At 49.8% G+C, this 19,503-nt stretch overlaps 1 protein-coding gene across 1 annotated transcript in view; it reads right to left on the bottom strand.

Moving 5' to 3' along the window:
* Positions 1–19,503, bottom strand: part of AR (androgen receptor) — a 55,949-nt gene that overhangs the window by 14,309 nt on the left and 22,137 nt on the right. The window contains exons 2-3 of the mRNA XM_074148156.1: positions 11,564–11,715; positions 2,603–2,719 (exon numbers count right to left, since the gene is read on the bottom strand). Coding sequence (XP_074004257.1) covers positions 2,603–2,719; positions 11,564–11,715 — 269 coding nt within the window. The remainder of the gene's footprint in view (positions 1–2,602; positions 2,720–11,563; positions 11,716–19,503) is intronic.

Below are 19,503 nucleotides of genomic sequence, written 5' to 3' on the forward strand. Positions count from 1 at the left end.
TCAAAGCCCCATCCAACCTGGCCTTGAACACCTCCAGGGATGGTGTTCATCCACAGCTTCTCTGGGCAACCTGGGCCAGTGTCTCACCACCCTCACAGGAAAGAATTCCTTCCTAGTATCTAATCTAAATCTACCCTCTTTCAATTTAAAACCGTTACTCCTCGTCCTACAGCTCCCCTCCCTGATCAAGATTCCCTCCCCATCTCTCCTGTAGCCCCTTTAGGGACTGGAAGGGGCTCTAAGGTCTCCCTGGAGCCTTCTCTTCTCCAGGCTGAACAACCCCAACTCTCTCAGCCTGTCCTCATAGCAGAGGTGCTCCAGCCCTCTGAGCACCTTCATGGCCCTCCTCTGAACCCATTCCACAGGTCCATGTTCTTCCTGTGCTGTGGGCTCCAGAGCTGGACGCAGTTCTCCAGGTGGGGTCTCACCAGAGCGGAGTAGAGGGGCAGGGTCTGGAATGGAGCAGGACAGAGAGGTCTGGACACCAGTAGTAGGATCCGTGCAGGCACCTGTGCTCGCAGCAGGAATTACTGCTGTGGGAGAGGGAGGACAGTGCACCAGCAGAACCGAGCACACGAAACCGGCATTATCGCTTTGGGGTGGTTTTTTTCCCTCTTTTTTTGATTTTTTTTTTTTCAATTTCCTTCTCTTGGGCTTTACAGTGTTGATCAGAAGATTCTGTTTAATGGATTTCAGCTTGCGGGTCAGAGTGATCTCAATCAATAATGAAGTACTTCGACATATTGCCATTCTGTGCCAAAGCAGAGAGTCCTAAATAAGGTATTCAGTGTGTCAGCTCCTCCTCCTGTTAAACATACTGAGAGCTGCAGGTCTGCTGGTCACAGGAGGCTCCATTATACCCTACAAGTGACTGGTAATTAACAGGCAGTTAAAAACAACTGTTTGGAGCTTGGGAGCATTTTCAAATGCTCTGCCTCTCTACTGTGGGAGAAATGACTGTGGACAAACTCATAGCACGCATGTTTTTAACAATTGCCTTTAAACCGACATTCAAAACAAATGTAAAACAGACCAGGCAGAACAGGTCAGGGTGACCCAAAGAGCTTAAGAAAAAAAAAAAAGGGAGGGGGGGGCTATCAGTATTAGCATTAATTTTGTCAGTGTGTCCTGCAGAAGAAGCCTACACTGATGTACGTCTCCTCTTACTTAAGGAAATTTCACCAGAAAAGAGCACTTAAAAATAAGAGCATGCTTGTATTGGATGGCATTATGAAGCCTTTCTGCTGGCTGTGGACTGGGGAGCTGGGTTTGCCTCCTCACCCCTGTCCCCCAGCTCAGGAGCCCAGCAATTCCATGGGCAGAGTAATGGCATCCTGGCATCCCAGGGTGGTGGCATCCCAGTCCCAACCCTCCCAGGCAGACAAGGGAAGTTTCCCAGAGGAGTCTCCCTGCTTCTGCTGGGAAGCCACGGCTACAAACTGCCACCAGTGGCCATGAAAATGACTGTCATCGGGTGTGTGGGCAGGGACAGGCTTCTCTACCCTCGCCCCCTCCCAGCTGTGCTGGATGACCAGGGCTGGGGGCAGAACTGTGGAAGCAGATGCCGGGGAACTGAGCTGGAGAGAACCACCCGGTACCTTCAGCAAGCAAAGTACCTGCTCAGTCACACCAGGTGGATGGGGCACCTCCCTGGTGTCCCACCGACTGGACGTGCTTGTTGGTACCTGAGCTGTAAGAACTATTCTGGGGAGAAATAAAATTATAACCACTGCTCCTCCATAAGCAATAAACCAGAACCTTTTCGGTAGAAAGTTCTTCAAGACAATGCTCCGGCAGGTCCGGGAGGCACTGCCCATCCCAGCAACGGTGGAAGTATTTAAAGTAAAATGTTGGCACTGGCCAAGGGTTTAACTGGCCAGGGTTCCCCACATCCCTCTGCGCTGCACCGATGCTGCCAGTGGGTTTCATTTCTGTATCACCCGGGACTCCCCTCCGCTTCGCTGTCAGGGGCCTTTTCATCCTGAATTAGGTCCATCAGCTCTGTTTTACGGGGTATTTCCTTCCTCAATCTCACATCAAACGAACACAAAGATGAGCCACTCACTGAGCTACATTGTACCGTCTGGATTTTGAGCAGAAAACCTCAGATTTTGGATACGGGCACTCTGTCAGGTTTTGGTAGAGCTACAGGTTTTGGAACAAACGGTAACAAGGATCTGTACCAGTGACAGAGGAGCAACTTCCATTCAGTGAAGAATAATACTGGGGCTATAATTTTATAAAGAAAAATGCCTCTTTCTGCCTGGGAAAAATAATCTTAAAATGCATTTGCTCTGTTCAAAGAGGCTTCGGTGCGAGTGAGAATCCAGCTTACCCAGCCATTTACATTTTTTTCAGATTTAAAAAGGTTTTAAATTAAGGAAAACAATGTTTCCTGAAACTCAAACAAAAGTTTAATGAAATTCACAGGCTTGGTATTAGAAACCCGCAAATGTTTCCCAAAGCTCATTACGCTCCATCAGCCTCATTTATTTAGACATTTACTGACGATTAATATGCCAAGTACATTTGTTATCTGCAGGATGAGCCCAGCATCCCCAGCCCATTGCAAGGACCCAGGGGACCGTTATTCAGACCGTACCTCCGAGAGTCATCCCAGCTTCGTAGCACTTCCGCAGGCGGCAGGACGGGCAGTTTTTCCTTCTGAACTTGTCGATGGTGCAGTCGTTCCGGCTGGCACAGAGGTATTTCTGTTTGCCTACAAACATCAACGGAAATGGCAGGTTGAGTGGTGGGTACCCATCCGATCAGGGTTTACAGGGAGAAATGGGCTCAGGCTTTCTCAGTATCACCAGAGAGGAGAGGAAGATGAGGGAGAGGACCGTATCAGTGCTGGTTTCCCAGTTCATGCCTCAGCAGGAAATTTAAGTTGGTAGTTGGGATCTTTTGGGAAAATGGCACCGTTCTTCCTCTGCTGCTACAGGAGCGGTTCGCTGCCAGGTACACACGCTTTGTATGAGAGCTGGCTACCCGAAATGCAGACGTGGTCACTGCTGTTTTGCCGTGTTTCAATACCCCTCCTCTGCCTGTCCTCCCCGCAGCCCGGTGGCACCGCTCCTCCCGACAGGCACACGGCAGAGGCTTTTAGACCAAGATGTCCAAGGAGAAAAATCACTCTGCGCTGTGCAGCACAACAGAGGTAGTCAATAAGCAGCAATTAAAAAGTAATGAAATATGGATAGCTTGGTTCTCATTTTTTTAAATGTCATACGTCTATTGCTTGGCTTTTTGCTGTGAAGAGCTGTTTTTCTCCCAGAACACCTTCAAAACACAGTGTGACCCCTCCTGCCATGGCTCTTACCTACAGTTTGCTGAATATATTTCCCAGACAAGGGCCTCCCCTCTACAACCGCGACTCTCTTTACAGTGCTTTTTGAGACTGGATTATTTTTTCTTTGGTGCCATCCATTAATACTAATTGTGTTTGTTGTCTGCAGGTTACAGACACTGGGGTCGGGGAAGCGACTGCGTGGGGAGCCGCTGCCCCACAGGCTCTGCCACAGTGGGTCTCATGGCACCGGTCACCCTGTCCCCTGGCTGCACTCACAGCCAGCAGGAAACTGGGACCAGAGATTCCCAGCAAGGGAGACCCTGAGCAGCAGCAGGTTTAGGGGGGGACTTCCAGAAAATTCTAAGTTACTTATTGTCAGACTAACTGGTATCTTAGACACACCTTTCCACTTGTTTAGAGAGCAGCCCTTAGAGCTCCACATTTCAAATATTATTTTTTTTTTCACTGCCTCATTTGCTAGACATGCCAAGAATTAACTTTCCTTCCTGACTCACCATTTGTTTTCTTGTCAAGTCCAAACACGTTTACTGGATCAGGATTTATCTGATGTTCTTCATACCATTCCAAACTAAACCAATCTCAGTAAATAATGTGCACCTCACAGACTCTGCGTAAGTAGCCTACACGGGAAATTGGTCTATATCCAGCTTAACCTTTACTTATCATCCTGCAAGTGTTTGCTTTCTATATTCTTATAGGAATAGCCTTTCGGAGTCATCAGAGATCCATTAAAAGGATGAGGTTGAATCTAACTGCTTAATGTACCAGTTTTGACAAGAGAGGCACTGATTTGGGTGCACTGATTTAGTATCTCCCCACCTCCCACACACGCATCCACAACTTCTGAAGATACTGGAGTCATAAGGAGTGGCAAATTTTTAGCAGCCTGGTATCATAGACCTCACTGGTACCGTCTGTTGCTTCCCCATCGCCCTTCTAAAGAGCAGCTTTGTTTCCTGTATCCTGGGGAGCCCATGGAAGGTCCCACCGCTCCTCCCCAGTGCTGCAAAATCCCACCTGCAGCCCCTCACCACAGGGTCCCAAAAAAGTCGTTGGAAGGCTGGCCGTATAAATCAACTCCTCCTCACACTGCGCGCACAGGGCTGCACAAATACCTTGCATTTGCACTTCTTGGAATCGTCCCCATTAAAAGCTGGTCATTACACCACCCCCAGCGCCTTAGCTGTAAAGACTAGAGACATAATAGGGCAAGAGTGCGTTACCTGCAGCACGTGATACCTTGCTAAACCCTTTTAACACCATTCTCATCAGCACCTCGTCTCGTCCCCCCTCCCTCCGCTCATTACCAGCGTTAAGGACACTTAGTCAAGCCTCAGAAGCAGCGATTACACCAAATCCCAGAGAACACAAGCACCATCCTCCCTTTCGACAGTTCATTGAGGAGGCTGAGTAATAAACGACTTCAGCTGAAACTGGGTTACTCGGAGTTATTTTTGTGCTATGGGAAAGGAGCGCCAAGGCCGTACGCTCTCCGCTCGACCTCTTTACGTGCGCGCATCAAAGAGGAACGGACGCCCTACTTTCTCAGGCATGGGCATGGAGAGCTCTATGGTGATGTTGCTCTCCTTCCCCTCCAGCTGCACTGCAGGATTCCTCTCTCGTGACAACGTCTGACACCGGGATGCTCCAGAGCCCATCAAAACTACCACGAGTATAAAACGGCTGGGGTTGGGACTACCTGGGAAGGCTCAAGCCCAGCCCACGGGGCCAACTCGGTCTCTGGCTGAGGCCGTCGGGCTGCTGTGAGCAATGCTGCTGTAGGAGCATCCGCACAACCCTCCTGCTCTCCCCTCACCCATCGGCTCCCGTTCCTTCCCTATCTTGCCTCTCTAGTCTAAACTACAGCATTTTTTGCAACAATAATAGCTCAAAATCTTTAAAAATCAAGCCTCTCCTGTGAATGGCTCTAGGAAGGGAAGGCGGCACAGTGACTGCCCGAGCTCCCCAAGGACGCTCCAGGGCCAGGCACAGCTCTATCTAAATTCCTCTGCCCAGAGGAGGAACATCCGCCAGCCCCAGCCCTCTCCTCTCCCCCACGCTCCGGGCAGCGTCCGGATGCACAGGCTCATCCCCCACCCTGCTCTGTCCCCCCAGGGCACCCATGGGAGGGGAGCAGGGGACGCATGAGATCTGGGGACCGGGTCCAAGCCTTGCTGGATGAGGCAGCTCTCCCGCAGCATCCACCGCCTCCGGCAGGGCTGGGAAGGGACACGGAGAGGGAGCGATATCCCACCAGCCGAGAGCAGGCAGGTGCCTCGGCGCCTGTGGGGCCCCCCCCTGGATCACTGTGCACAAATCGGGCACATGAGAAGAGTCTGTGTGACAGCTTTACCTCCCTGCCGATGGGCTCGGGTGAATGCAAGCTTTTCAGCCGCAGTCAACAACTCACCCCGCGGTCACGGTACAGCGATTTTGCTGAAATAGCAAGGACCTGCTTCCTCGTTCACAGAATAAAACTCTTTGGGGCAGGAACCGATTTTCTGTTAACTGTACACGTATAGTCTGGCACTGTTTATTTTAAGCTGTTAGCCATTAACAAAAAGGGAAACAAATGGTCATGCAACGGCTATTCCTAAGTCTGCTTCTGCTCAGCACGAGATATAAGCTGCTTGCTCATCTTGTCCTAATTCCTAGGGATGCAGAGATTCCCCGTTTAACTACTGGAGAAACCCAGCGCCCTCATCACTACTATCCCCAGCTGCGGATAAGGTTTGTGAACGGAATCCATGACCTGGGAGAGGTCGCTGCCCCGGCGAAGCCAACCATCCTGAACTGCCTGTGCCCGTCCCCTCTGCTCGACATCCCAGATGTGAGCCTCAGGAAGTCCCCTCTCCTTCCCTGCTGCTCCAGACACTGTTTGACACGGATGTAGGTGAGAAGTGAAGCTACAAAGGTACTCAGCACCCCTCTGCTATGTCAGACCAGCACAGGAATCCCAGGAGACCAGTACTGTGTGACCAAGGCTCCTGCAGGCTGCTGTAGGTGCCCCCTTATACGCTGCTGTACCACTGTCCCCTTCGCTGGGAACATCCCCGCTGGCTCCAGCTCCCTCCTGTGCCACCTCGCGCCAGGCAGAAAGACACTTCTGCCACCACCGAGTCCTCCTGCTCATCACCTGCAATAAGCATCAGGAGCAGAGGCAGTAGAGAAACAGCAGTTCTCCTGCCTCAACTGAAAATACGGATTTACAGAGAAAGATTAGTTGCTCAGTCCAGAGAAGTTATTTAACTAAAAGCCTGTTGTCACATGAATTGTTGTGCTTAGAGAAGCTTTCTTTTCCAGAAAGCAAAGTAATCTATGCAAACATCTGGAGTAAGATTTACGACTGTGAATATGAAAACCCCTTAAATGCCTTTTGGAAGAGAGAGATAGCCTCGTATTTCAGGGCATAAACCAAATTATAACAGCTGGGGGATAAGGCCAAGCTTTCTGAGAAAGCAAATCCCCCAGGGTCTCTAACCACAGGGTTTCTGGTGCTCTTCTGTAAAAACAACTAAGCCATTATTAATAAACGATCTTTGCAAATTCATTTTCTTAATGGTCACCTGTATTTACCAGAAGGTTAAAGAAAACAAAAGGAAAGTGTCCAGCCCCAGTGACAGAGTCTGGGCTCCAGCACCAGATCCAGTTCTTTCTCAGGACAGTGACTTCAGCAGCCCAGGGTGGCCAGGAAGGAGGGCTGGCTGTGGGAAGAGCAAGGGGGAAGCTCTCCAGGAAACCCGGAATCATGGTCTGCAAGTGAAAACACGAGCCAGCCAGAGAAACACCAGCGTGGAAGTTACAGATGTTGGTGAACTAACAGCATGGGCAGATGACAATCCAGCAAGAAGCCCAGAGCAAGCCAAGGCTAAATGATGAGCTTTAAAAGTCAACAACTATAGGACTGTGCAAACTGAAATGGCTTTATTTTAAAGATGGTTAAATCCAGCAAGCAAAAAAGTTTTATTGGAATCATAGAATGGTTTGGGTTAGAAGGGACCTTAAAGACCATCCAGTTCCTCCCACCAGACCAGGTTGCTCAAAGCCCCATCTAACCTGGCCTTGAACACCTCCAGGGATGGGGCAGCCACAGCTTCTCTGGGCAACCTGGGCCAGTGTCTCACCACCCTCACAGTCAAGAATTCCTTCCTAATATCTAATCTAAATGTACCCTCTTCCGGGTTAATACCGCTACCTCTCGTCCTACGGCTACACTCCCTGATAAAGAGTCCCATCTCTCCTGAAGCCCCTTTAGGTACTAGAAGGGGCTCTAAGGTCTCCCCGGAGCCTTCTCTTCTCCAGGCTGAACAACCCCAACTCTCTTAGCCTGTCCTCACAGCAGAGGGGCTCCAGCCCTCTGAGCATCTTCGTGGCCCAATTGCTCAGCTCTCTGGCAACAAGACAAACCTACAATGTTTTAACTCCTGAGCCTGCTTGAAGTCAAACTGTCTGCTTCTCATTCTCCACCCAGTGCCATGGCTGACACTTCACTGACAGCTTGCTGGAGCCCAGGCTGAAGCCATGAGCAGCCGCCCATCTGTGGCACAGCACAGAGAGCGGCCACCCCTGCAGGCATCGACGGACCAGGTCACCCACCGAGAAGCACCAGGAGGTCCTGGTCTGTGGGCACCAAGGGGAGAGAGCAGCAATCCCACCTGGCAGGGGGACACACGGGAGACAGGCAGCAGGCTGTGCTAGGAGGGCCTGAGCTTTCCAAGGGCTGGTTATTCCACCTTCTGCTCTTTCCATGGATTTTTAAGGCCAATAATACCCGTTGGACAGTGAGAAACCCACCACTGCAGCAGAAGCATCATGGTGCCGCAGCACCGCAGAAGTCTTTTGCGGACACGACTCTTTTGCATAGTGACAGATCAGCCACGGGAAGGAAAAGAAAGAACTTTAAAACATGGTGATGGTCTTGGAAAACAGTTGACTTTAACTTGTTGTCATCTTGAAAACTGGCAAGAAACTGTTGAGTTGGCCCAGAGACATTTCTCCGGTGCAAGGCTAATCTCCAGCAGGTTGGGACGAAGAACAATAATGCATATGGAGAGCGACTGAAAGGGAATCAGGACACACTGCACAGCCGTCTGGCTGTTAGCCCAAGAGGAAATTTGCCAAATACTGTGATTTTTTTTTTCATTTAGCTCTCTGCTATTTAAAGGCAGCCCCATCAGGAACACAGCCTAAAACATCCCAGCTCTGTGCTGCCAGGAACACTGCACCAAGGCGGCTCTGAACTGGCCAAGATGGCCATCAGATCTCCTGCAATCCTGGAGGGATGAGGAAGTTCTACCATTTTTCAGGGATGGATTGCAGGGGACACAAAGACTACTCCCTTCCTGGAGGGGATGGTACATCAGGAACCCCTGGACTCCAAATTAATCTGGAAGACCGTCGTGTTTGAAGCCTTCTCCTGTTTCAAGGACAACTGTGGTATCACGAGGACAAAACCCTGATGTCTTCAACTCATTTGAGCGACCCTAACTGCGCAAAGAGATTACTTGCCTATGCATGTCAAAAAAAGCTAAATCTCTGCTAAGGTGGATGCACTTTTTCTTTACCAAACCTTTGTTATTGTAGGAAAAAGAGGAATTAGAAGGAGGAGTCATCCTCCTTTGCAGACTGCGAGTGTGTCCGGCAGCAGAGGAGCAGCAGAACTTCTCACCGAGGTGGTGAGCCCCCACCCTCTGGATCCCTCAGCGCTCAAACACTGAAGAGGGTGAGGGAAAGGGAGAGACAAATGCCCAGTTTAATTACAAAAATGAGGCTGGCCATCTTGCAAGTGAAGAAGTCCACATCACAGCTGAAGAATCTGCAGGCTGTATTTTAGAGCTTGCCTATATATATCCTGGACATCTCTAAATAGTCTATAAATTGAGAGAGCTGACAGAAAGAGATCAGGAAAACATTCGTGCCTTTTCTGTTAATTCTTCCAGCATCTTTCTGGAAGAACCAATTGGACTTGAGCTTGAAAAAGACCTCACATCTGTCAAACACTTTATCACAGCAGGAGTGATCTGCTCTACTAGAAACTACATGAATCCCTCAGCTTGTTTTGAAAGGGAAGAGGAATCAATATTGAAACTTGGTTTTTTTTTTAAATCTTTTCCCTTTCTAATCCCTTAGAAGCCTTCGTCAATATACCTGAATTACTGTCAAATTAATTCAGTATTGTATTAGGCAAAGAATATGATAAAAGAAAAACTACATGTCTAGCTATTCTCCATTCCCTCCGAGGAGATCTGTTTGTCCTGCTCTTCAGTTCCCAGTCCATTGCTTCTTTGACCCACTGGAGGCTGCTGGTTTACACCAGTAACAGGATGGTAACAGAGGCAGAAGAAAAGGTTTCTTTTCTCATCGGGGAAGCTTTCTGATCTGCTGTTGTAAAAAGTCTCCAAAGATGACCTAAGGGTTTCAGAGATGCATTTTATGGACTTTAAAGCATGAGAACACACTGAAATATCAGCTTGCAATATTGCTCCTCAACTTTGAAAGAGGAAAGGTCTGTTGGAAAATCACCAAGAGTTAGGATATAAATCATCAGCTAACACTACCCTGCATTCAGTATTTATAAAGGACTCTGATTTAATGCCTCTTCCCCAAAATAAAGACTCTGTCCATATACCTGAGGGTAACATGAGGTGAAACCTCACGCTCAGGCAGGTCCCCCCCACCGCTGCCGCTCCTCACTGCGGACACAGCTCACTCCATGGTCTCACCCAGGGGAAAGGCAAAGGGCTGCTGCTGCCCGATCCTAATGCAACCAAACACTTCTAATCCTCGGCGATACCGCGAGGCTTAACTACTAAGAGGTATAAATACGATTTAAATTAATGATCTAACCCAATCAAGAGAGAGAAACAACACCAGAGCGTATGATTAAGAGCAGCGCAAGCAGCCCAGCTGTCCCCTCTCCCCCAGGACATCCCACAGCCCTCATCCGCCGGACGGAGCCCACCCTGGTGTAAAAGGAGGAGCACCGCTCTGGGACTCGCCAGCGGACACCGGGTATTTCAACAGCACTTTATTTGACAGAGAGAGCCAAGATTCCACTTACTATAAATCAACAATAACTTGCTGACTTAAACAAGCATCTGTTATTTACTCTGGCTGCACAAGCCAATCCATCTGGCCTTACACAGAATTAGTGTATAGCAAAGAGACTTATCTGTAAATGATTTACTTGGGGAAATTATGCCAAGCTTATTATCTATTAATATTATTTGACTGTCTTATTATGGCAAAAGGATGCTGTTGTCCTCTACGGCACAGCCCCGATTCTTCCCTGAAGCAGTGCTGGCAAGTTCACTCCTGGCATGCACGATGAATGAGGGAAAATGTGACCCTGAAAATGTGCAGGATAATGCTAGAATCAACCTAGAAGCAGTGCTCTGACAATGGCAGGTGAGCACCCATCGGTTTGGGACCTCCGCTCGGCAGAGGGGTGACGTAAGGCACAGGAGGAGAAGGGCATGGCGAGACAAGCCAGAGACAGAAGCCTCCATCCCTGTGTCACTGGCCACCACTGGGAACTGCAGTGCCTCCTGCTCCCAGAGATCATAGAACTATAGAATGGTTCAGGTTGGAAGGGACCTTAAAGATCATCCAGTTCCAACCTCTTGGAAACCAAGGGCAGAGCATGGCTCTTGCTGGACAGAGAGTTCTGCCATTTCGCAGGTATTGAGAGAAGTGACCCTCTGAAAGGGATGGAGGAGAGGAAAAGCATCCCCTAAATTTGGAATTGTGGGTCTGAGATCACAGGAGGGATGATTAGAACTGAAAGCACCCTTGAGAGTCAAGAGGAGAAGCAGACACTGCTTCAGCATCTCACCAGGTCACTAAGATAATCAGGCACTGAAAAGGACTGTTTTGCAAACTGGTTTGGCTACTTTTTGAGGGCAATCTTTCATGTGGAATGACAAACATATGACGAAGAAATCAATTTATCCTTGAATTTTCTCCTTTACTAGTTTAAGAGACCTTAGAAACCCACCACACTTTGTCCCCACCACTCCTGCATCAGTCCCCTTGGCTTGGCAGGCTCCCCAAAGCAAGGCTGTTTAACATCTTTCAACAAGAAGAAAGCCTATCGTGATGCTGCAAATGCCTCCAGCGCTTATATGTTAATGACTTGACTGCTGATAAGAGAACTTGTGTCAGTATATCTTGACTCTTAAGCTACTTTGGTAGGGAAAGCCAACACTTGGAGGTGGGAGTGATTTTCCCTCCTCTCTCTGTATGCATTACCTTCAGCCGCTCGTTTGAAGAAGACTTTGCAGCTACCACAAGTGAGGGCTCCGTAGTGGCACCCAGACGCTTCATCTCCACAGATCAGGCAAGTCTTCTGAGGTGGAAAGTAATAGTCAATGGGCAAGACGTGCTCATGGCCAGTCTCCAACCTGCAGCGTAAAAGAGAAAGAGAAGGCGGCAAAGGGTCAGCAGATGAGGTCAGGGTGAGCTATGGGTGAGCACAGCGGATCGGACTTGGGAGAATTTTCATGGCAAAACCCAAATTTCGGTGATGGGACAAGCCAAGCATTGATTAGAAAGGAGGTAAGAGATGACTAAGCCAAACCTCACTTTGACCATGCAGAAGACTGTGCTGGGGTGCTCCTCCTGACATTCCCCCTAAGTACAATGTGTGACAAAGTACAGGCACAGTGACAGCAAAGCCTAGAAAGAGAAGACAACCGGGACTGGCTGTTGGCAGTTTTCATGTAATTTTGCCTTCAATAGTGAGGCTTGTACATCAAGAAGGGACTCTGCATGCTCATTAAGCTACGTGATCCCACTCCATTGAAGTAATTCTCGGTCACTTCACTACAGATTAATTTATCCTTTTGATTCTTAATTCAAACAAATTATTTTTTCCTAAGCTATCAAACTCCCTTAAGCTACTCTTTTCATTTTTTTTTCTCTTGCTTATTTTCTACCCATCCCCTCTGTCAACGCCCAGCAACGGCTGCAGTGAACTTTCTTCCAGGATGCCTTGCTCGTCCACATGACTACTGAAACCAGCCAGAGGCCTCTGGTGAAAACATAAAGCATTCGCTGTGAATGTGTCCAAGTAGACTCCTGTTTATACCCACCCCATGACTAAAGGCACTGCCTCTGCGTCTCCCAGCCACAGAGGGTACATTGGGATAGTGCCACCAAGGTCCCTGCCCTGGGATGGCCCCACAGGCAGAGCACGGCGCTGCCAACCACCCGAATGGCGAAAATAAACCTCGGAGCCAAAAATAAAAGTGGCAAAGGGTCTGTCAAATAATAATTACGATTAAATGCTTGAAGAGGGTCAGTTTGGATTACAGAGCTTCACATTTTCCACTCTCCAGCTCAGCAGCCTGAACGACACATTTCAGGTTTTCAGGCTGGAAACAAGGCTGGGGACGGAAACCAGGGGCAGAACATGGACTCTCATGGGGACCTGGGGTCATCTTTGCCTCTTGTTGCTCTCCCCAGCCTCTCGTTTTGACACAACTTATTCCAAGTTCTGCTGGGGAAGCAGGAGAAGCCTCCTGCAGCCCTGGCACAAGCCAAGCAGGTGCCAAGCCCAGTGAGAGGACTGTGGTGGTCCACCACCACCACCACCCCCTCCTACTGCTCCCTGGCCAGCACAGCTCACAGGGTGCTGACAACATGGGGCTGGGTCCCCATGAGCCGGGACCCCTGGGGGAGGACTTCATGCCAACCAACCACGTCAACCACAGCATCGAGACGCTCCAAGAGCCATCCCTCATATCCGACCACGTGTTCCTCACGCTTCCCTCCATCCGCATGCCCAAATCCTTTTCTCCTGGCTGGTACCCGTCCTGCCACCTCCCTCCTGACACACGTTCCCACACATTTGCTTGGTCAGATCTATGGAGAAGCTGCTTTTTCAGAAGGCACGGCAGCACGAGAGGTGATTATCAGAACCACGAGCCAATGCATGCCCAGGCAGCATGGGGAGCAATAGCATGGTAAGTTACTTGCTAAAACGGGCTTTTTTTGTCAAAACACTGGATGAGGCAATTAGCTTCTAACAGCCAGCAGGTCACTGCAACTTTTTGGTCAAAATTAGATCTGCTTTTGGTTTCTGGGGTTGTTTGAACGCTTGCAGGTCCGCTTTTAGAAATCAAGTTATGTTAAGAGCAAATGTGACAATGCCGGGACTTCTTGGAAAAAATCTTTATGCTCTGAAAAGCCCCGGTCGGGCCCATGGTGTGAACAAACCCAAAATCCACAGAAACAGAGGAGAGCCCTGGGAGAGATGGCAGGCAGAACCCACACCGTGAATCTTCTGAAAAGCCTTGCAACTTTTAGAAAAAGGGGTCAAACGCCGACACAGATCCCGGGAGCAAGGGAATGCTGTCCTGCTTCTCAATCCTTCTGCCCCCAACTGCCACCCATGGCAGCTCTGCGCCCCCCGGGCACGGCACAAGCAAAGAGACATCTCACACACCGAAAGAGCAGCAGGTTTAATTAAGGAAAGATATGCGTGTTGTCGGTGTTAATCACCAGCTTTTCCCCTGGGGTTTCCATCTCTGCGGTGAGTCAGGATGCACGGTGCCGCTGCCCCCCGCTTGCCGGGCTGGGGCTGCAGCGGGCACCGGGGCAGACGGCCGGTCTCCCGCGGTCCCCCCCACCTCTCCCATCCCTCTCCCACCTCCTTCTCCCCGGTCTCGTTTCACTGCTCCCAAAACACGGGGAGATCCTGCAACCTGCACTGGCACAGGCAGCGGCGCCGCAGGCATGGGGATTAAAACCACTTATGGTGGAAGAGCTTAAAGAGCAATGGCTCTTAAGGAGAACTGTGGCAAGGACAACGACGCACTCGTGTAGGGGCAGCTGCCTGCTAATCACCTTTTGAACAGCTCTTTTAATTCTGGTAATAAGAGTAGCCTCTTTAGCCACAGACTTTAGCCCATTGCCTTTTGCTTTGTTCCCCAAGAAACATAAATTAAACCGAGGGGTTTCAAATGAGAAGAAGTGTTTCCTTAAGAACAAATGAAGAACCAATATTTGACTGGTTTAAATCATACCATGGGCTGAAAAATACCCGCAGGTGCAGGCAGGGCTCCAGGGACTGTTGCTGCTGCTGTGAACAACTAGCAGGGATGCTTAATTTCAACCAAAGATCAACTCTGTGACCCAAGTACCAGCACGGTTTGCCTTTCGCACAGGTCGGGGCTCTTTGCTGAAGTCCGGCTGTCTTTTCTAAGCCCCTCACACCTTGACAGCAAAGAGCGAAATGGGACAATTATTTGGGGAGATCAAAACCCAGGCTCACCTCTCTCCTCGGATCTTGCTGTCAGTTGTGTCCTTCAAGAAGGCTGCTATCTTCTATTCCTCATACGAGAGCTATGCAGATCCTACCTAAATTGTAGGTTAATAACTGGAGCAGCAATTTTATCCTCTCTTCTTAAGGGAAGAAACATTTTGAGTGATTTCTCATCTTCTTAGCAGCAGCAATCAGAATCAGTGATTCATCTGTAGATGCTGCTCAACCACCCGTCCCTGACAAGCTCAATTTCCAAGGCTTTTCCTGAATTACCCATTAAATGGAGGAGACACAGTCGGCTGCAACATACCTGCCATAGTTAGGTCCTGATGCAACAGGCATCTCCCTGCCTCGCCTCCCAGCATCGCGCCAGTCCTCCCAGTGCAATTCCACTGTCCCGTCCCCAGCAGCGGCTCAGGGCACCCCCCGTTCCCCCCACGCCACGTATGCACAAACCCCCAAGGCTACGCAGCCTCAGCACTCACTTCGAGGTGCTACTTAGAGCAGGCACCACTAAGAAATAACCAGCAGCAGATACAAAAGCTTTGCTAAAAATGTCCTATTTACCCAGCAATTTTTCAGATTCCAGCAGTAGCGGACCTTTCCTCTAATGACCCGTTACCTTTTTTGCTCCTCTCTATGCGATCAGAAATCTGAAAAGGGCTCATTTCTGTTTTTCCATAAGGCCTTCCATACTGTGCTTTCCTTGCTCTTTGCACTATGTATTTCAGATTGGAAACGAGCAAAAGTGACTCTCACAGCAGCAGCTGCTGTGATGAGAGAAGCAGGACCCCCAGAAGACCCCGGGCTATTTTTGAGGCTTAATTATTCAAAGCTGCAAAGTAGGTTAGCAATTTTAAACAGCTTTTTAAATAGAGGTTTCTGCAGGAGAGTTGTGCAAGCAGAAATATGCCTTCGTGCACCTATACATCTGGCATCTGCCTACAAAGGGTGCTGAGCAGAGCATCCCAGAGGCGCTGGGGGTCTCCCCGCAAACCCCCCTGTGCTCAGCCAGTCTCGCCCCCCCCCGCCACCCACTTACGGATGGCAATCAGAGGGAGCTGGCAGTCCCTGAGGGTTAATCCTGGCTGTGAGACAGGCTCATCCTGGGTCTAATCCTCCTGCCTCTGGGGTTTGCACAAGGGAGCATCCCTCGGGAACTGATTTTTTGGCAGCTGGGGAGCAGCTCGGCTCCAGGCCTGGCAGCACCAACATGATTTCCAGCTCTCTCCTGGACCTCCATTACCGACAGTCACTGTCCATAGAGCAGAAGGATTTGCCCAGGAATGCCCTTGATTTTACAAAGATGCCAATTTGCCTTTTCTTTTTTATTTTAGAGGGAAAATGGTAAGAAAGAGAGATAACTGAAAATGTGGGGAACTCGGCATGAGCTGTGATAATGGTACTTTTAACGATCTATTTTCCAGTTTCCAAGAGACCTTTTGAAGGCATTCTCAAAATGTGTAGATAATAACACTGCAATGAGCCAAAAAAAAAAAAAAAAAAAAAAAAAAAGGCTTACGGGGGCTCTAAGGGTGTGTGGACTGGCAACAGAGCCCCAGACACCCACGTGGACTGGGGTCCCAGCCACCAGCGGTGTTTGCAGCCCCTCAGCCCCTGCGGAAGGGACCGGTGGGGTGGCTCGGCAGCAGCAGCATCACCAGGGGCTGCCCAAAGCGTTCCTCCCAGCGGAAGTTTTCACTCTGTCGGTCCCTGCTGATACAACCCCAGAGCGTTGGGGAGGGCTCCCGAATGCGTGACCGCAGTTTGCACGATATATGGCAAGTGTCACACCGCCTCAGAAACCCAAAGCAGGGCGATAGCGTGGCGCGGGCAGACACAACTGGTGCAGCCGTGACGTCGGGCAGAGATTCCAGCCCTGGCACACGGCTTGAAGGCCAAGGTCAGGGCTGGTCACAAAGGAGGGGGGAGAGAAAAAAAAACAACCTCAGTATCTCTCTTACAGCTACAGGAAGAATTTCTCTGTTGTTTCGGAAGGGTTCTTTAAGGAAACGAATAGAATCTGTTGAGCTCCTGCCACATGCAAATATTTCTGTAGAGCAGGGACTATAGTTTTGCAGTGCAAGCACTTGTTTGTCAATAGCTGATTTCACCCAACAGCCCAGACTTCATAACACACCCAGAAACCCAGGGGCAATCACGGATAAGAGAAAAGTCAACCACTAACGTCAACCACTTCTCATAACCCACAAAGAAAGTTTCCGTCTCAGCAACAGACGGCACATACTCCCCAGAAGGAGCCAAGGCACAACTTCCCCCTGCCCAGGACTTCTGACTCCAAAGACGGACCACGAAAGAGTATGTTTGCTGCTTTATCTGCATGGCTTCTGTAGCCATTCGAGCCTACCTGCTCGAATGAGATTAATTCATTAAGCAATTCACCACGCTAATGTAACACAGTGCGTATTCCTTACGCTCCCTCTGTTTCCCATCAGTCTGACACAACTGAACAAACACGATTTCCACCTCCTTCACTCTTAAATTGGACTGCATCTTCCGTGTTAAAATTACTCTATCAGTTCCAGCAGAAGAGCCCACCAGACTGGAGTGAAAGGCGGCCGCGTTGTTCTCTGCACAGCTGTGCCCTGAGGGCTGGCACAGCCTCCTCGTGCCACCGGCTCACCGGGTGAACCGCTCGGCATCGGGCTCGGAACCCGCCCCGGGATTTAGCTGCCGTATCCAGAAACACGTCTGCTAAAGCACAATGGGGTGGATTTGCAAACGCGGGGACTCAGCTGGGCTGGCCTTCGGAGAATCCCTAACTGGCATTTGGCCGCCTACCCACGGTGGCTGCCGCGCATCCCAGCTCATCCCGGCCCCACCGGCTATCAGCTGGGAATCCCCGGAGCAAAGCACACATTTGGGGAAAGCGGCTGGTGGTTCTGCACCTTTATCACGCTCGGTCTGAAAATCCGCCTGGCCATAATGCTCCAGAAGATGCTGAGCCATGAACTGAATAAGCTCTTGCACACAGGCTCGGATGACACAGAATCCTGCCCAGTCACCGCGAGTACTGCCATTTCTGAGATACCGTGATGTTATCAGTAGTAAATGCTGCCTTTAAAACGGCATCATCTGTGCATGATGTTTTCAAACACAGTACTAAAAAGAACTGACTTCCCGTCAACGGAGCTGCGTGGCCCCTGCCTGCCCAGAGGTCTGTGACTCCCACCGAGGTGGCAAGACCCACATTTAGCCAAGAGCAGGACTGTCCGTTTCAGGCACGAGTCTCGTGTCCTCTTGCACACCCCCATTTCACCGTCCCTGGCTTCAGCCGGAGCTGAACTGAGTCTTCAAACCACAGTCACTGAGCCGCCCTGAGTCAGATAACAAGACCTGCCCGGGAACTTTAAAGCATCCCATCTGTTAAAATGCTTTGAGCAGCTAAATCTATAAACACGCAGCCTTGCACGCTGAATTTATTTCCTTTTTTCTAAATAGCCTTGAATATGTTTCTAAACTGACCATGCCTTGTTTTCATGTATGACTGCTGGAGGCGGAGAGGCGAGATAGCATCTCGGGGAGAGCAGAGCACGGTGCACAGTGTGAACAACAGGGACGCGTCCGTGGTAAACACATATGGGAACTTGATCTTCATTGGATTTAAATAAACATTAGCAGATGACAAGAGGTTTTCCAAACATCCCTGGCGGTGAGGGCAGGCAGAACTAGCACGCCCTCAGGAGAAGGTCCTCCCACCAGCAGCTCCCAGGAGCAGCAGCGTGGGGCTCTCCAGCAGAGAGGGCAGCAGCAGCTCAGAGGCTGCCTCCCACCCCTGGGGGGGCACAAATAGCTTCAACAAGCCCAGATGCACAAAACCATTTGCAAATGTCCCAAATTAAATTTTTTTTTTTTTTTAATTTTCAAATGCCCTATTTACTTTTTTGGACAGTTTATTTTTCACACACTGGGTCCCAGCCATAGCTGAAGCCCCATCTCCACCAGCCCAAGCCCTATCTCCACCAGCCCAAGCCCACACAAGCCCACAGCTCTTTTTCCTTTTGCTTTCCTTTGCTCCTTTTCCTTCCTGCTTGGAATCTGGCTGCCGTTTGCCCCGTGGGTTGGCCTTTGCCTTGGCACCCAGGTGACAGTCCCAAACAGCCACCCGGACCAACCGAACCACCCCAAACCTATTGACGGGATGGACGGCAGAGGCCACGTCATAACCCAAACCACTGGGGAGCCTCCTGATTTTAATGGCCATCGTTTGCTCTCGCCCTCCAGTCACCCCTCAAAAAGACGCAGAAAATGAGGTTAATGAGGTGAAATGAGGCAGGTGTGCTATACCTGAAATGCAAAGCCACTCTGCAGCCTCTGTATCACACAGGTGGCCTCGGTATTCTGGGTACAGTACTGAGACCAAAACTTCTCCCTTCAAAACCTGATCTCCAGCCAGCGAGCTCAGGGAGCAGCTTGAATAAATCAGCTCAGAGAAGACGAAACACTTGATTTCCCCCGACAGGGAAGGTGTCTACGAAAAGAGACGGCATAAACATATTGTGAGGTTACTTAAGATGGGAACTCACCCGATCATGAAGCATGAAGGGAACAAAAAGCAAAACAGGAGTAATGCAAGCAGGCTTCAGCCCTGACGAGCGCTCCCGAGGTCATCAGCGCGGTACACCGAATCGTCCTGGTGACTGCAGAGTCACCTGGAGCCTCCAAGGACAAGACCTTGGTGTCCTCGGTGCACAGAGAGCCCGACTTATTTCCCAAGGAAACAGTCTGTCCTGACTAATATTTTTTAAGTTCGTTTAACCCACACCATAATCTTCCATTCTCAAATCCATCTCCTCTGCTGACAAAAAGAAAATGTGACTATAAGAAAATCACAAATAATGAGATATTTTGGATCCATGTATTTCATGCTCCAAGAGACGCTGCCATCATGCCAGATAGGGAG

Source organism: Numenius arquata, chromosome 5 (genome assembly GCF_964106895.1).
Source record: "Numenius arquata chromosome 5, bNumArq3.hap1.1, whole genome shotgun sequence".
Lineage (NCBI taxonomy): Eukaryota > Metazoa > Chordata > Aves > Charadriiformes > Scolopacidae > Numenius > Numenius arquata.